This window comes from Neolamprologus multifasciatus, chromosome 9, assembly GCF_963576455.1.
Source record: "Neolamprologus multifasciatus chromosome 9, fNeoMul1.2, whole genome shotgun sequence".
Classification (NCBI taxonomy): domain Eukaryota; kingdom Metazoa; phylum Chordata; class Actinopteri; order Cichliformes; family Cichlidae; genus Neolamprologus; species Neolamprologus multifasciatus.
The window spans coordinates 7,196,423-7,213,976 of record NC_140447.1 but is presented as its reverse complement, the minus strand read 5'-3'; the positions used below and the strand labels follow the sequence as shown (position 1 = coordinate 7,213,976).

Here is a 17,554-nt window from a genome sequence, read left to right as displayed (position 1 = left end):
GTGTTGGTGATATATTATGCATCGTACATTAAACGAGACACGTCTCCCGATAGGAAAGCACCCAACAGTCCTGAAAGCTTTTCGTTTTTTTGTTTTTTTTTTCTTTGTTGTTTTTTCATTTGAGGAAACAAGAAAAGGGAAAACGAAACATACAAAGACAGCGAGAGAGGGCTGCTGACACTAAAGAGGTACTCCACCTCCACAGACACGCCACACTTCCTGTGTTTACTTCGTTCTAAACACAATCCACGGAGCTTCATACATCAGACAGTCTGCGGGGCGCCACAATGAAGACACGACGGTGCGCTTAAGCTTCCGACTCAATTTCATAAGGCAGGTAACGCGTGGTTTCTGTCACTCAAAGAAGTAACTCCTGTTATTCAGCGAAACTCTATTTTTTCTTTAAGCAGCTGAATAATTGGCAGATAGCTAGTTATAGCTCTACAGCTACTGTTTTTTGTTTGTTTGTTTTATTTTTCTAGGCACCTATTCTAAATTTGCATGTTTGGATCGTAATACGGTTTATTTTTTATGTATTTATTTCAAATGTTGCATGGGGTTTGCATTAATGCACATGTGTATGATTTGCATCGAGTAATGTGAGCTGAACTCTTTAATCGCAGCATCATAATGCTAATAATAGTTATAATAATGGGCAGTTGTTGTTTTATAAATGTATAATAAGTTCAAGCTTTCCTGGGGGGGCTTCCCAGCTTTACTGCGAAACTCCCTTCTTTTGCTTGGAAAACAGCCCCGTGAAGCCCCTCCCAGCTGTGTGTTCAGCCAGCTGTATCAAAGCTTCACTTCTTAAGTGTAGTTTCACTGCACGTCCTGCTCCCCACGTGAACCTTCCCAGTCATGAACGATCCGCTCGCTTATACAATTCAAGTCAGCACGGAAACAGTCCCCACACTGACCTCCTGATGTTTGATTTTAGATGGAGCTGGACGAACGGAGCATTAACATGGATTACAAATATGACTCGGGAATAGAACTGCTCTTGACTCACATGAATTTAGAGGACATTATTAACGCTGCAGAGACTCTATATCGGCTCGAGGAAGAGGAGGAAGAAGAAATCTTGTCGCTGGAAGACGAAGAAGGACTTTCCCAGGAGGAGATGGATGAGAATGAGGAGGCAGGGGAGGTGGTGGTTTTGGGGAGTGAGCAGAAGGACTACGCTAATGGAGTTCGATATGGGACTGTGACAGAGGTCCTGTCCTTTGTCAACCTCCTGTCCAGCATGCAGACGGCAGCCTTGCCAAACCTGCCAGAGGAAATGGGAGTCCTCCTAAATAAGGTGAGAATCTTGTTGTTTTTTCTTTTTTTAATCTTCAACATAACCTGAATGTTTAGTTGATATGGTCAGCCTAGAAAAACTTGCATAATTTCCTTTTTTTTCCTTCCTAAAAACAAATAGAAGGACATGGCTGTGAAAAAAGGCCGCTACCAGATTAACATGGACGTTCTCCTGTTTCCATGGAAATTGACCTACAAGAATCATGGGTCTGGCCTCGTGCCTAAGGGCTCATTTGGGAAAGTCCACTTGGCTCAGGACACCACCACCAGGAAGAGAATGGCCTGCAAACTGGTGAGTCTTCCTGATCGGTGACTAGAAATCCCGCCTGTGCTTGACTTCTCGACAGCTCTTGACCTGCGTGCCAAATATTTAACCTGGCAAATACTGCTTGTTTACAGTCCAATTACTCCTCTGTTTGTACAAAGATTGTTGGTGCCAGCGGGACATTTGCTATGTTTACTGAGTGAAAGAGGAACAAGTTTGCTGAATGAAGAACTATTTGTTCTTGTAGCAAACTTACAACATGGGCTGGGATTAATGTAAGACTGGAATTTCAACAATAACTTCCCACAGCTCCTCTGGATGTTTGTGACAGGCTCAGATTCATTAAAGACACATGTAAAAACCACACATGCTGCTTCTATCTGGGCAGATCTATGCTTGAGAAAGAGGAGGGAGGGAGGCAGCGTGCTTACGCTGTTGTATGGAAAATATTGACAAATGAGGAAGGAGTACTTTCCTCTCTAGTCAGGTGTTATCGTCAGAATACTATGTTGACACAGTGCTGTTTTTTTCACGCTGCTGTGAATGTACTGCAGAGGATTTACTGGAAATAGTTTGCAATAAGGGCTTGGAGTTAGGATGTCCTTATCTGCTTAAAACAATGCCATCATCAGATAATAATTACTGAGAAATTATTTCTTTAAAGAAACAACTTTAAAACTATCACTGACAAACTAATAACAATAGATTTCTTAAAGCACAAAAAACAGGATAACAGTATGTTACTATGTCAGCTAATCTGTTAAATGCAGAAAGAGTCAGTGTCCTTGTGAAGTATGTATTAAATGTATACTTTATTTGCAGAACTAACTGAGCTGAACTACCTGATTAGGCTGTCAGGGTAAAAAAAAAAACAATAATTATAATAAAAATGAACCATTAATTGTAGTTCCTTAAATCGCCACTTGAGGCAGGGTCCAAAACTTCAGCATTTTATATGTAAGTAGCACATTTTGCTCTCACACTGTGTGGTGGTTAGCACTGTGGATTCCTGGGTTCAAATCCACCGGCCGGCTGGGGCCTTTCTGTGTGGAGTTGGGATAGGCTCCAGATAAACCACAATACAGAAGTGGAAGAAAATATATGAACAGATCTAAGTATGCATTTTACCGAGCTAGCTAGCTCTACCAGTAACTGATAAATCCTCTGTGCACTGTCAAATAAAGCCACCCTAACAAATAAAAATGCAAAATGTGAAAAGTCAGTTTGTTGTCACTGTAAGCAAACACTGATCCATTTGGCCAGCAGTCCCCAGGATGTCTCATTTAGCTCATTGGCTTCATATTTAACAGTCAAATGCAATGGTGTTACCGAGCCTTTTAACTCCCTCCAAGAAATAAGATAAACATGTTTCCCAAAACGGTGGGCTGTTTGTGATCATGTGTCTTATCTCCCTCGCTAGATCCCCATGGAGAACTTCAAAGCCGCTGATGTAGAGTTTCAGGCCCGCTTTCGTCATGAGAACATCGCCGAGCTGTACGGCGTTCTGCTCTGGAACCAGAGCATCCACCTGTTCATGGAGGCCGGCGAAGGCGGCTCTGTGCTGGAGAAACTGGACAGCTGCGGACCGATGAGAGAGTTCGAAATCATCTGGGTGACCAAGCAAGTCCTGCGGGGCTTGGAGTACCTGCACTCACACAACGTCATTCACCATGACATCAAACGTAAGCATATGTGTGTCACTTACTCTTGATGGATGTGCTCCATGGTATTGAACAAGTACATAGGTTACAGGAAATTATGCAATTACAGTTTGTATCTTCTATGCGTCAAATTCAAGCCACAGACGGATATTGCTCTTGTAAACAACTCAATTCGCTGAAAAGAATGAATCAGTGAACAGCCACAAACCAAGCAGATCATAGGAATCTGATAGATTGACTAATGCTTTTTCAGTAATTCTTCAAAGGTAGCCTGGTCACAGTGACTGGTAGCTATCATGACAGATCACACAAATACGCCTTAGTTACTGCAGGTGGAGCTCAGCTGAGGAACCACAGCAGTGCTGCTGGGCTCAAAGCATTCTGCAGAGCTGTCTGTCAGCCTCACTGCTTAAAGGCTCGCTGGCTGTCTGGAAATTCCAGCCTGCTTCTCATGCTCAGTCAGGGTTACAATTATGGTCCAGAGAGGCAAGTGACTTATTAAAATGACCATTCTGGCCCTCTGACAAGCTGCGGTTCTTAGCATTTCCTGCCTGCAGTCAAAATATGTAATTAAACCTTGGTGACATTTTAAGCACAAGGATGAGTCTCTTCATGGCCATTTCCTTTGTCAAAGCCTGTGACCTACTTATCGTTTTCATGCTTAAGATCAATACAGACTCAGTGGACCTGAAACTGAAATCTTATCAGTTCAAGCACCATCTTGAATCACGCCTCCTTTCTTTTCATCTCTCCACAGCCAGCAACATTGTCCTGATGTCAGACAAAGCAGTCCTGGTGGACTTTGGGCTGACAGTGCAGATGACAGATGATGTATACATTCCCAGAGATCTGAGAGGAACAGAGGTAAGGAAATAAGCCGCTCCGCCTTAAAAGATGTAAGTGTAGCCCTGTAATGAATGCGGGCCTTCTGTTTTGAGTAATTGCTCTCCGATCAATGCTTGCTTTTCTTTTGCTGATCTGGAGCGTGTGTTGACACGTGACTCGCACTAGACTTCCCGAGGGATTTTAGCAAATTAGTCCCACGACTTGTCAGCACTTGTGTGCTTTTCCAAAATGATTACAGAGTCAGTGACTGGCAAGCATTAATTTAGAGCAGTCAGTGCACTCATTGGCCTCACAGCCACTATTAATAGTTTGCTGATGCTCAGGGCTTTCAGCTCTTTAAGTTGTTTTTTTTTTTTAGGATGAAGATTTTGCACACACCTTCTCACCCACTGGTCCTTGCTTTCCCATGCTTGTGTGTCAGTCTATATAGTTCTGTGTACATGCACCCCCGGGCCTCTCAAGTGCTTGTGGAAAGTCCCAAGGCAGACACCCAGGAGTAATAATAAGAGAGGCCTGTAAATATGCTGGGCTGCTCAGGGTTACATGAACATGGGAGTGCAAGCTGGAATTTCCAGCAGAAAGACACAAAGAGATGAACTCTGGTGTGTTTACCTTTCACCCTCCAAAGGCCAACACACTTCTGCACTTCCCTTACCTTTTTTTATGCGCAGCGTGGGTCTGCAGGTTGCTTGTTTGGTTGCAGGCAGAAAACCCCTTTTACACTAACAACAGGTCACTTCCTGTTTGTTGTGTCTCGCTGACACGGAGAATTTGACTGCGCACTGAATAAAAAGGGAACTTGTTTCTCTCTCTCTCTCTCTGCCATTCTGATCTGCAGCCATGTTAAAAGTCACCCATTAAACATCTCCCGTCTTTCTTTCAGATGTATATGAGTCCAGAGTTGGTTCTGTGTCGAGGACACAGCACCAAGACAGACATCTACAGCCTGGGCACCACCATCATTCACATGCAGACCGGTAGTCCTCCCTGGGTCAGGAGATACCCACGCACTGCATATCCATCGTACCTCTACATTGTAAGTACTGCACATGAAACTCACATCATAGGGAAATAAACGCAACCAGAATGGTTGGTGCAGATATTTGTGGTCGTCACAGGATGAATTTGTGATATTGGGGGAAAAGCATGTTTGAATTTGCGCACCAGAGACGTCTGATGACCCTAAAGTTGGATGCTGATGTTTGTCGGTATCTCTTAAGTTTCAGTGCTCTGATTTATGACCAAGTACTTTCCCATCAGCATGAGCTGACCTTTATGCTTAATGCTAGATTGCATGATAGTAAATCAGTTTGTAGATAAACTGTGAAAGGTTTCCCATGAAATAGTTATTACACAGCATATTAGTACATCACTTAATTTTGTTTTTGTTTGTTTTCATTTCTTGATTTTTCTTTTTTCCTAAAATTGTTCTTAAAAAAACAACAACAACCCCACTGTATGCTAGCTGCACCTCCGTGGCTGGTGCACACTGAATAGCATGAAAGCACTGAGTATGTTGGGCCAACACAGACCTAAAAGGAAAGAGACAATTAGGAGAAACAACTCCTTTAGTGTTAATGTTGCTCTTTCCTCGCTGCAGGTATAAATCCTGGTTACCAATTACCATTGGAGACATATGCCTCTGTTACATGCCTCAGCAGAGACAGTCCTGTGTTGTTAGTATCCTGCGAGTCAAATAATGACACACTTACCGCACACAACATGCTCACGCCCTTCGCAGTTAAGATTGCCAGGCGATAAAGAGGATGTTTGCAGTGGGTGACCTGTGGCTTATTTAGTCATTCACCACTGTTTCGTCTAAAAGCGTTCCATTACATGGGCTCTTTCCATTTTAGCTAGTCCCATTTCTGTTTTTAAAATGATTATCAGCTTCTTTGCTCTGGCCGTTTACTCACTTCCACTTGAAACTGCCGTCATGGAGAAGTAGCATTACAGGGCAAAGTCACTCGTACGGGCTGAGCTTTGCAGCTGCTCCTTGTTCCTGTTTATTGTAACCATACTGCTTTTACAAACCACTGCTCACATAGCCACTGAAAAAAAAGGGCAGCTTCGGTTCTGCATAGCTGTTTTTTTCTTGAGTTATTTGGAAGTACTAGCTTTGTTTTTCTCTTCTTTAATGACAGCCTTGTATAATCTGTCTCCAAACAGATCCACAAGCAGGCCCCTCCTTTGGAGGACATTGCGGAGGACTGCAGCCCAGTTATGCGGTCCTTCCTGGAGCGAGCCCTAGAGAGGAACCCTGCGCTGCGGAGCTCGGCATCTGAGCTACTAAAGGATGACGCCATCAACCCTCCCAGAGAGGATCAGCCGCGTTGCTGGAGTCTTGACTCGGCCCTGGAAGAGGCCACCCACACTTTGCTACGGCAGCAGAGCCAGCACCACGACACCACGCAGGGTAAAGCCTTTAGTGCCGAGTTCAGTTTGTTCTCTGTTATTAATAATAAGCTGGCTACTTAACGTTAACATGTACCTGGTCTTCTCTGCAGAATCCTCTCTGTACTCTGAAGGTTCTGGACACATCAGGAGGAAGGGCTCGCTGTACATTGACCTAGGGGCCTTGTCAGGTTACTCTAAACTGGTGACGGGGCCGCCTTCCTCAGAGTATGGCTAACAAATGACCAGACAACACCATTTATAAGGCTGAACTGTTCGTAAGGCTGAGACTCGTGGACAGCTATAGCCAACATGACTCGTAATGATGTAAAACAGCAAGTGTGACTTGGAATGAATGGGTCCAGTTCGGCCTGAAATAGAAAACGCTGCAGGACAGTGTTTGGATGCATTGTGAATAAATAAGCATTATACTCTACATATAATTTCCCACACTTCTTTTGTGGGATGTTTGTACTTTATTTCAGTTCGGGTTCATGGTGATAAATGCACGCTGTTTTCTTTTCTCCTAAAACCTTCTGAAAAAAGTTATTGTATCATTTGAGTTACTTAAAGTGTAAGCTGTGTCTTAAAGTATGTGTGTAAACATGTATGATGTGTAGTTCTTTTCGAACATCCTCCTGTTAATTCCTGTGGAATATTCTTGGCAACACTGTGCTTTGCAAAATGAAGCTTCTGTGGAATGAATGCGATGAGTGATTTTGTTTTATGTTCTGTACATCCACTGAGATGAGGCATGCGCTGCTTTAAACTGAAAGGAAAAAAAAGCAAGTGATTTATTTCTGTTTTCTTTTGTAATAAGTGTAAAAGCTACCCAGAGTTTTTAAAGTGTCATTCTACAATAAATGCAATAAACTCAAAAATCCTATGGTCTGTGTGTATGTCCCTGCAGCCTTAGCTTTAGCAGCTATTCGTTTTTGAAATTGCTAGGGGAGATTCCTGGAAAGGAAACTGAAAACTTGTTTGTTTCACAAACATGCAATAAATGATACAATTAAACATTCGACAATATGTGCAATACTAGTCCAGCCTTTTCAGTCTGGACCAAAATTGAGGTCAGGACTCTGTGCAGGCCAGTCAAGTTCTTCCACACCGACCCTTCTCATACATGTCTTTATGGAGCTTGTTTTGTGCACTGAAACAGTCATGTTGGAACAGGAAGGGGCCATCCCCAAACTGTTCCCATAAAGTTGGGAAATTCTCCAAAATGTCTTAGTATGCTGAAGTATTAATAGTTCCTTTCACTGGAAGTAAGGGACTGAGCCCAACTCCTTAAAAACAACCCAACACCATTATTCCCCTCCACCAAACTCTACACTTGGTGTTCTCCTGGCAATTGCCAAATCCAGGCCAAACCCAGGTTGGATTGCCAGATGAAGAAGTACGATTCATCACTCCAGAGAACACATCTCCACTGTTTGAGAGTTCAGTGGCAGCGTGCTTTACACCACTGTATTGCTTTGCATTGCTTGGTGATATAAGGCTTGGATGCAGCTTCACTTCTCTTTTGAGTTCCCAACTCTCAGAGAAAGCCCATATTTCATGCCTTGCTTAAACAACAACATTATGCACCCTCAATGAACATGAATCAGTCATTTTAAGTAAAATGCAACTGAAATTTGTCAAATCAAAGATTTGTTTAATTTAATAATTCATCATAAAGGTAAATGTGATCAGTACAAATCAAATCTATATCAAGTAAACCAGACCAGATTCCACTGAATTTAATATCTTACATTGTAATTATGTAACAAAATTTGCATGTAATTAAATACGATAAACTCAGCATTTTGGGCACTTTACGAGTGTGTGTTTCTGCTGAAAGCAACAATAATTTACTTTTGCTTTCTTTAGTATTAAGTGTAGAAATTACCAAGAGTTTTCAAAATGTCATTCTGCAATGAACTCAAAAATCCCAAATTGTCTGTGTATATGTCACTGCAGCCATAACTCGTTAGCTGCTATTCATTTTTGAACTCACTAAGGGAGATTCCTGGAAAGGTGAATGAAATTCAAAACTTGAGTATGTCAGTATGTTTCACATTCAGTCAGCTGACTGCCTCTACTTTCTTTTTCTTACAACCGTTAACCGTCACCAGTCCCACGTCTGCAGGAGCTCCTGGTGCTGGGCTGACAGTTTTTTTTAGAATGAGCAACAGACGAGAGGCATTACTGAGAATCAGTTTATTAAAATCATGACTGTTAGCTCTAACATTTGATACCTGAATGTTACCTGTATGTTACATCTGTACTAATGGAAAAATGCAAATAATGTGCAGAAAAAACACAAGCATTTCATCAGAGATGCAACAAATGATACAATGAAACATTTAACATCCAATGACATATATCCTTAGATCACTGTAATTAGTTCAAATATCAAGGTGGTCTACTGGAATCATGAATTCTGTTGCAACTTTTCTATTTGGCTTTTTGGGGTAAGACAACCCATTTACCAGTGAAACCTAGATTCTGATTATACCAACAGAGTTTAAATGGGCTCTAACAAACACTTCCCTCTTTTCTGCCATAGATTCTTCATGATGTTAGCAAAGTTTTGAATAATGACATCAGCATAACACATAACCCACGTGCAGAGAAGGGTAGTAACTAATTACATTTACGTAGCTACATTTACTTGTAACTTTTTAGAAAAAAATAACTTTTAGGAGTAATTTTACTACACTGTGCTTTTAACTGTTACTTGAGTAATATTCTTACTTGAGAAAAAATTCTGACGACTCTACTCAGTGTGAGTAACTTCAGGGAATGAATAATAAGCACGTTTTAACCAAAAATGCATGAGACACAGACACAAACCTACAATCGTACATAAGGTTTGTTGTTTTAATGTTATTCTATCTGCTGAGGCTGTTGTGCCATTTGGAGAAGTAAAGTAGCACCATGGGTCATACCTACTCTAAATATTAGTTTAATAATGATTTGGAAACGTGTTTCCTCTGCTTAGATTTATTATTTTGTAATCATGTTATTTATAGTATTTAGTAGTATTTTTTTGCTTTTAAAATACCAAAACTTGCACGAAACTACATTTTTGTCTGTCTGATTATCTCATTTTTAAACATTAAATCAGATGCTATGATCAGTTAAAGTAGCTTTTACAAAAACGTTTTTACTCTTACTTAAGTAATTTCTTGGATGGCTGCTTTTTACTTTTACCTGAGTAAAACTACCATGAAGTATGTCTGTGAAGGTTCTCAGTCATCCAGGTCATCGTAGTCAAAGGAGCTTGCAAAGAAAAGCGTCTGGACTTCTTTAAGTTACTTGAAGACGTTTCACCTCTCATCCGAGAAGCTTCTTCAGTTCTAAGGTCAAATGGTGGAGAGTCCCAGATATAAACCTAGTGGGAGTGTCCCCCACAGAGGGACAAAAGGACCCCCTGATGATCCTCTAATCGCCTGAGCCAAGGTGTGAAACTGGGTGTGGGTCCCAATCAAGGACAAGGAGACTAAGGACACTCTTTCGAGGATGCCAATGTTCACATTTTGGACAGAGAGGACAGATGGTTTGAAAGAGGAGTGAAAGAAGCATCTATGTCCACTGTGAGCGACCATCTTTGAACAGAGGCGGTGGTTTACGACACCAACTCTCTGCCATCTATAATCCAGTTTTGAGATCCCTTCCCAGACGCCTTAACGCCCACTCACATCCTGTGCCATCTGACCTCAGGAATTCGCATGATAAGGTGGGGCCAGGTTTCACAATGAACTCACCCGAAACTCTGGCTGATTGGGACCCACACCCAGTTTCACACCTTGGCTCAGGCGATTAGAGGATCATCAGGGGGTCCTTTTGTCCCTCTGTGGGGGGACACTCCCACTAGGTTTATATCTGGGACTCTCCACCATTTGACCTTAGAACTGAAGAAGCCTCTCGGATGAGAGGTGAAACGTCTTCAAGTAACTTAAAGAAGTCCAGACGCTTTTCTTTGCAAGCTCCTTTGACTACCATGAAGTAATGCCACTATTACTTGATTACAATTTTGGCTACTCTACCCCCCTCTGCTCATGTGAGAAGAAAGGTCAGAGTTCATACTGCTCTTGTTGAGGTTCCCGTTTATTATCCTTAGCTTTTGCTTTTTCTGTGCCTCTTATTGTGAATCATACATTTTTCTTGTAAATCCTCAGTTCTTGTTTTTCTGAGTGTTAGTCTTTATTCATGTGCCTCCTTTGTTCCCCGCTATCTGCTTCTTTCATTTTGAGTTTGCTCTTGGTCCCCCTTTAGGTTTACTTCCTGTTTTATTTTGAAGGTTATGTGGAGATATTACTACATTTTCTCCTGCCTTAGCAGAACGGCATTGAAAGACTGCCGACTCTACAGAACTCCCCGACCAGGCCTTTAACTAGAACAATTCCTGTTTCAGCATTTTGCACCAACTTCCAGCAAGTTTTAGACCAGATTTTAAGATCTTTTAAAATTACTTTGAAGGTCCTTCATCGCCTTGTTTCTAACTACAACTCTGCACTATCATTATCATTATTATGGCTTTTACACATTAGAAGGGTAGTGATTGATGGGGATTGCAAACCAGGAGGAGAGAGCGAATCCACCTGCAATTACAGACATGAGTGTAAATATGAACTTGCTGGACTGTATGAATGTCCAAATGCGCAACAATCCATGCAATAGAGGTAGCTGGATCAATCCAAATATCAAAACTTCTAACGTTTCTGTACTCTAAGTTCAGTATGTAGCCCTCTGAAGTGTGTTCACGAAATTATCCTTTTATAAAAAGAAAAAACTAAATATGTAATACGCAATATGAAAAATGTCTGAACCTTTTTTGGTTGACTGTCGTGTCTATTTTATTTATCCCTCGTGACTCATTTAAACAACAGAAGTGAAGCCGAAGGTCTTTATTAAGTCCCATGTTTGAAATAGATGAACAACAAAACTCAGCTGGAAGGTGTGTTTTGTCCTATTACCTTATTATTGTGGAAAATAAAAACCAAAGTGATTTAGTGCTCTAAAATGTGTTCAGAATTAGCAAATTGGTGCTGATTTATCCCATAAATCATGACACAATGCCCTCCCTTATAAACAGTACCTCTGTAGATCATCAGTATGGGTATCAGTGTTGCTATCAGCAATACTGACCTAGTATTTACTTGTTATCGGCTTGATACCAACATTTGCACTATCCCACAGCACTAACATGCAAAACTTGTCCAAACCGTTCAGTCTGGACCAAAATTAAAAGGTGACTCCAGTGTATGAAACATCAGCTTTCTCTCACTGAAACAACTCTTTTGAATTCCCAGTTGACTTTCTAACTCTCAGTTTTCCCACATTTCAGCAAATCTGATCAGATTTACCCAGCACTAATCACTCTACATGAATCACAACTGCATGACTAGAAATGTTCACGCCGCATTTTCTACAATATTTCAGCAGTAAACAGCAATTAAAAAGAAGTTTTAAAAAACCCGAACTAGCTTTTTCATTGGAAGCCTCTTCATGTGGGTTTTCCCGAATTCCCCAATCTAGCAGCTAGATCACAGAGATCAAACGTGAATCAAGTTGTAGCAAAGTTCGCCACTAGACAACTTTTATTTGTTCATATTTAGTCATGGGCAGTATCTGCTACTGAATTTGCATCAGGGAAACCCGTGTGGTGTGAAGTGTTGTGTCCTATCCGCAGCCCGGGCCCACTCTTCCTCTTTCTATAAGCGTCACATGTGAGTGGGCGGTGAACTCAGCCCAGAGACGTGCCTGTCAAGCTGAAATGAAAGTTGCAGTATTTACTGTCACGGTCACGGTTTCCACTGACGTTGCAGACAGATACTGCCACCTGCCGGCAGCCTTCATAAGTACTAGAACGAGATCTCGACATGTGCTGCTGTAGGCTCACTGAACACTTAAAAAACTGAGGATTTCTTCTCTTTGGTGCCCTCGTGTGCCTCCTGGTCTCGAGAACTTGTAATGCTGCAAGAAAGAAGCATAGACTTGATTTGCTGCCCTCTCCACGTCTGTTCCTCATATAAACTGCAAAGCTTGCAGACTTATTAGAGTTCAGCGAGGGAGGAAAACTAGTCAGGACATGAAGTGGCAAAAAATATTATTGATCTGCACATAAGCATGGAAGCTTTTATGGCTTCTTCAAAGTTTTTAGCGAAAATAATAATAAAAATACTTTAAAAAGTGGTTAAGACTGTGATCAGATCTAATGTTTGTCTTCAAATATTTTACCTACCAGCGTACAAAGACGGCAGGACGACTGACTGTGGATACGTTGTTTTTACCTCCACACACCACACGTTTCACGTCTACGACCTTACTGAGAATCCGACATGCTGCAAAGCGGCACCAGACTGATTCAGCACTTTAAAAGTCTGGAGATGCCGGGGATTGAACCCGGGGCCTCATACATGCAAAGCATGCGCTCTACCACTGAGCTACATCCCCTGTGAGAAACCGACCGTGAGGCCAGCTCTTGAACGCGTCCTGTGTATTAAAGAATCATTAAAGTATACTTAAAGCGTGTTTTGCACCAGCAGATATTTAACTTCATGTATTATGCTATAACCAACTGTAATCTGCCACAGCGCTCTTCTTTTCAACGTCCTGTTTTGTGCCTTGATCTCTTGAATAGTAACATAAACATATTTTACATATTTTAGTTACAGAACGTGAATCACTCTCAATCAGTGTCAGTTTTACCAGTGACAACGAGGGGTCGTAATATTTAAGCACAGTAATGGGCACTTAAATATGAAAATATATTTATAAAGAAAAAATAGTTTAAAGAAGAAATTATCGAATAACTGCTTGAAATGACTGAGGTGTTCCGGGCATGTCCCACTGGGAGGAGGCCCCGGGGCAGACCCAGGACACGCTGGAGAGATTATATCTCTCGGCTGGCCTGGGAACGCCTTGGTGTTCCCCCGGATAAGCTGGAGGAGGTGGCTGGGGAGAGGGAGGTCTGGGCCTCTCTGCTTAGGCTGCTACCCCCGCGACCCGGCCTCGGATAAAGCGGATGAAGATGGGTGGATGGATGGATGGATGCTTGAAATGACTCGACGGTGACATCTGGTAGTAAGATGAGGCAGTGCAACGAGTGTTACGGGGCTCCAGAGGACAACGGCAGTCAGAACATTTAGGTTTGTCATGCTCTACCGTAATTGGCTAAGACATTTAAATGATTTAAAAACCATTCCCAATCAAAGTATATATATCATTTAAAATGGCATTTCATTTTTTTGTATTTGTCAAAAGTGTCCACATATACCATATAACATTTAGCCTCTAGTGGCTCTAAATGGCTTTTATGATGCGTTCCTGAATAAGTCACGAGTTCCCAGTCAGAATTTGATTCTGGAATTTCCCTTCAACTCAGATTTCTCACTCAGGAAGTTGTCAGCAACCCCCAGCAATAGTAAACAATAATAAAACTGTAAAATTTTAACCTATACTGCCACTGTTGTGTTTTTAGGACTCGCTAAACAAGCCGTACACAGAGGACTGACCAGGCTCTGTCCATGAATGTGCTGCATGGAGAAAGATAGGAAAAGACAGGAGAGGAAGAAGTGAGGTTAGATTTAAGGTAAGGATGTTCAGTGGGATTTGATCAAAGGAAAGTGGGGTATGCTTTGTTATTGAAATGTTGCCCGAAGATCCTCTGCAGGTTAGTGCAGGATAAACAGGTTAGCTTCCTGTACTGTGATGGATTTAAAGTAAAACACTGTGTTGAACTGGTGCACAGCAGCTGTGGTGTTCATGGTCATACTTCATGCGATTCCAGATGTGCATCAAGCGATGGTGGTATAGTGGTAAGCATAGCTGCCTTCCAAGCAGTTGACCCGGGTTCGATTCCCGGCCATCGCAGTTGCCTTTTTCCACAGAAAAGGCAATAATAATAATGGAGGAAAATAATAATAATGGAGGAAAGGCGATTTATATCAGAGATAAGACAATATATAGTGTGGAATAAGTGGCTGTTACTTAGATTTAATTTACTACAGTTCTCATGTTATGTTATTATTCTTTTGCTTACATGTGCACTCAAAGTTACCCTTTACAAACAACTCCCTTTCTGTAGGCAAAACTAAACACTGCAAATTGACTGTTGAAAGAGTGGACTACAGCTTTGGAAGCAGGTATTTTCAGATTATAATAATATTAATAGTGGATTAAATGTTTGGAAAAGGGGGCTCAGTTGTCATCACAACGGAGAGAAAGAAACATGCATTAACTGATGCACTCTTTTCCTTCTCCTACCTTCTTTATACTCTCCTCTCTGCCCAGATGTAGTCGCATGTGGAGCCACACTGCTGAGTCAGCAGGCAAGTTTTAGATGTATTCAAAGCGGTGGCTGTATAGTGGCGAGTCAGTCAAGACCAGTGTTGGGACTAACGCGTTATTAAGTAACGCGTTACAGTAACTACGTTATTATTGTGGTAACGAGCACGGTAACTAGTTATTATGCCAAAATCAGGAACGCGTTAGTCGTTACTGGGATTTAGATACGGTCGTTACTCGTTACTTCTTGTGGTGGCTATCGCGGAGCTTCCACAGATTCTGTAACATTAGCAAGTGGTGGAGGCAGCAGGTGGATGAGGGAAAGGGGACGCAGAAGGAAAAGAGACCCGAGGCGGCCGCCGGTCCAAGTGTGAACTGAACTTCAGGTAAGTTATGACCTGCAGTCTATCTGGGTCAGATATAAACCAAGTTTAGGTGGAGTTTATTTTCGTTATTCTGACTTTTTCCGTACTGCGTACTAGCTAGCATGACGGAGTTTCTATACAGCTGGGTGGGTGCTATGAAGTTAATGATGTTGAACTTTATTTTGTTCATAAGTTATTAGAGTTGCCAACTGTCCCGTCTGGTATTCAGAGAAAATATTACGCGTTTCTTATTGAGGTGAAAAGGAACAATTTGTCCCGTAATTCAGCTACAATGAAAAAGGCACAAAGCTGGAGTTGGTCTGTGTTTGCTGCACAGCTGCCTCTTCTTCTTTCATTCTCCCCCCTCCCTCTCCCGTTTCTACTTCAATCATGAAAACTGATCAATGATCAGCTGATCGGCTCTCTTGTTTGTTTATCGCCCACTTTGCGCCAGAAAGAGGAAACCAGCCAATGTCGCGTTAAACAACAGCAGCACGTTTAAGCTTGATCAGCAGTTGTTAGAATTTATTTAATATTAATTTCTAGTATCAGCTGATGTTTGCTGGAGCCACAGCTGCAAAAGCTGCTGGTCATGATGTCGGTTTGGTTATCTGGTGAGAGGGAAACATGAAGATGAAACCAGGAGATGTCCTTACTGAATCATCAGAGCTGAACAGGTGATGGAGAAACAGGTTTACCTTTTAGGTGACATAAATGAGTTGAAGGGAAGTTATGAACTGTTTCTGAGAGACAGATAACACCAGGATCCTTTTTTAGGTAGCTGACAGCTGGTAACTGTGCAGGGGCGGATCTAGCAAAGTTTTGCCAGGGGGGCCAGGTAGGGCATTAACAGGGAGAGGTGGGCACAAAGAAATACTTTTCTTTCTTATTCTAATTTAAAATGTCTCACTTTTAAAATATAATTATCTGAATCTTACAACAAACGATTGATAGATTGATGCATATATACCATCAGAACAGTGAACATCACTGTCACAACAGCGTTTGTTTTCATTCAAAGGCTTTATGAGTTTTCCTATAATGGTGGGCCGGTCTCTAGTCAAAACGCCCGGGCCGATTTTTTGTCCCAGTCCAGCCCTGTATGCAGCTCATCTGCAGTGTGGTGTTACCTACATCTTCCTATTTAGAAAGCAGAATTTCCGAGTTCTGAGTACAATCAAAGCACCATGACTGCAGTTTTTGTGTTGGATGTAAAAGGCGCACATGACGCTGTGACGTAGGCTAGAATCATGGCAGCGGTCAATGATGGTCCAGGCGTGGGATTTCTCTCGTGGAAATATGCACATTATCTTTTCCTTTCTATTGGTAGGTGGCACAGTGCACTTGTGGCAAGTAAGCAAGCTAGAAGACTGGCAAAGTTATGGAAGCAACACATTAACTAGAGAATTCTGAGTAAAACCAAAGTTACTTTCCCTAGTAACTAGTTACTTTGAAAGTAACGAGTAACTTGAAGTAACTGAGTTACTTTTGATAGAAGTAACTAGTAATGTAACTAAGTTACTATTTTAAAGTAACTTACCCAACACTGGTCAAGAGAGAAGATTTTGGTTTCTAACTGAAGCAAGCATCACTCAACACTTCACTTCTCTTCTCTTGCTGTGTTGGCTCCTTTGTTCCTCCTTTTTTCCACTCCCCTCCTCTCTTAGCTGTGTAAAGCCCCGGCTGAATTGCTGCCTGATTCCAGATGTGCATCAGGCGATGGTGGTATAGTGGTAAGCATAGCTGCCTTCCAAGCAGTTGACCCGGGTTCGATTCCCGGCCATCGCAGCTCTCTTTTGTCACAGAACAATAATGGAAGAAAGTCATTTTATATCCAAGATAAGACAATATGTGTAATAAGGGGATATTCCTTAGATCTCATTTCATAATCTTCTCCCATCATTACTACAGTGCGTCATTACAGACCTTTATTATTTCAGAAATGCTTTTATTCTGATCACTCAAGCATGCTTTTATATGTCCCAGCCCCTCAAACAAGTTAAAGCTATGGCAGTCTGAATGTAACTCACCTGTATGAAGCTTTAGAGCTGCATATATATAATGCCAGAGTACGGTGGCCCCTAGAGACAAAGCACGTGCAAACTCCAAAACACTTGCAAACTCCAAAACACATGCAAACTCCAAAACACTTGCAAACTCCAAAACACATGCAAACTCCAAAACACATGCAAACTCCAAAACACATGCAAACTCCAAAACACATGCAAACTCCAAAACACATGCAAACTCCAAAACACTTGCAAACTCCAAAACACATGCAAACTCCAAAACACAACGGAAGTGCTCCAGGACGCTAGGGGCAGTGTTGAGCTCGATTTGCAAAATAAACGGCAAGTTTGTCTGTATGGGACGGTCTAGTCTCTGTCGCACTTCCCAGGTTGCCTAGCAACCATGATACTAACCGCTGGAAACGTGTCATACAACTT

At 41.8% G+C, this 17,554-nt stretch overlaps 1 protein-coding gene and 3 non-coding genes across 5 annotated transcripts; 3 read left to right on the top strand and 1 right to left on the bottom strand.

Annotated features, from left to right (window-relative positions):
- Window positions 1–109: 109 nt before the first annotated feature.
- On the top strand, window positions 110–7,969 carry map3k8 (mitogen-activated protein kinase kinase kinase 8). 2 transcript variants are annotated; one of them, XM_085173091.1, is made up of 8 exons: window positions 110–333; window positions 938–1,300; window positions 1,421–1,591; window positions 2,985–3,246; window positions 3,983–4,089; window positions 4,955–5,107; window positions 6,241–6,487; window positions 6,579–7,969. In XM_085173091.1, exons 2-8 carry the CDS (start codon window positions 938–940, stop codon window positions 6,701–6,703), a joined length of 1,428 nt encoding a protein of 475 aa, XP_085029217.1. In that variant the 5' UTR covers window positions 110–333; the 3' UTR covers window positions 6,704–7,969. The 2 variants fall into 2 exon arrangements, with proteins under 2 accessions (XP_085029217.1, XP_085029218.1); XM_085173092.1 differs by having other exon boundaries at window positions 110–337.
- Window positions 7,970–12,837: 4,868 nt separating this feature from the next.
- Window positions 12,838–12,909, bottom strand: trnaa-ugc (transfer RNA alanine (anticodon UGC)). Its single transcript has one exon. It is a non-coding gene; the product is annotated as a tRNA-Ala (tRNA).
- Window positions 12,910–14,256: 1,347 nt separating this feature from the next.
- trnag-ucc (transfer RNA glycine (anticodon UCC)) lies at window positions 14,257–14,328 on the top strand. The gene has a single exon. It is a non-coding gene; the product is annotated as a tRNA-Gly (tRNA).
- A 2,495-nt stretch (window positions 14,329–16,823) lies between these two features.
- On the top strand, window positions 16,824–16,895 carry trnag-ucc (transfer RNA glycine (anticodon UCC)). The gene has a single exon. It is a non-coding gene; the product is annotated as a tRNA-Gly (tRNA).
- The last annotated feature ends 659 nt before the right edge of the window (window positions 16,896–17,554 follow it).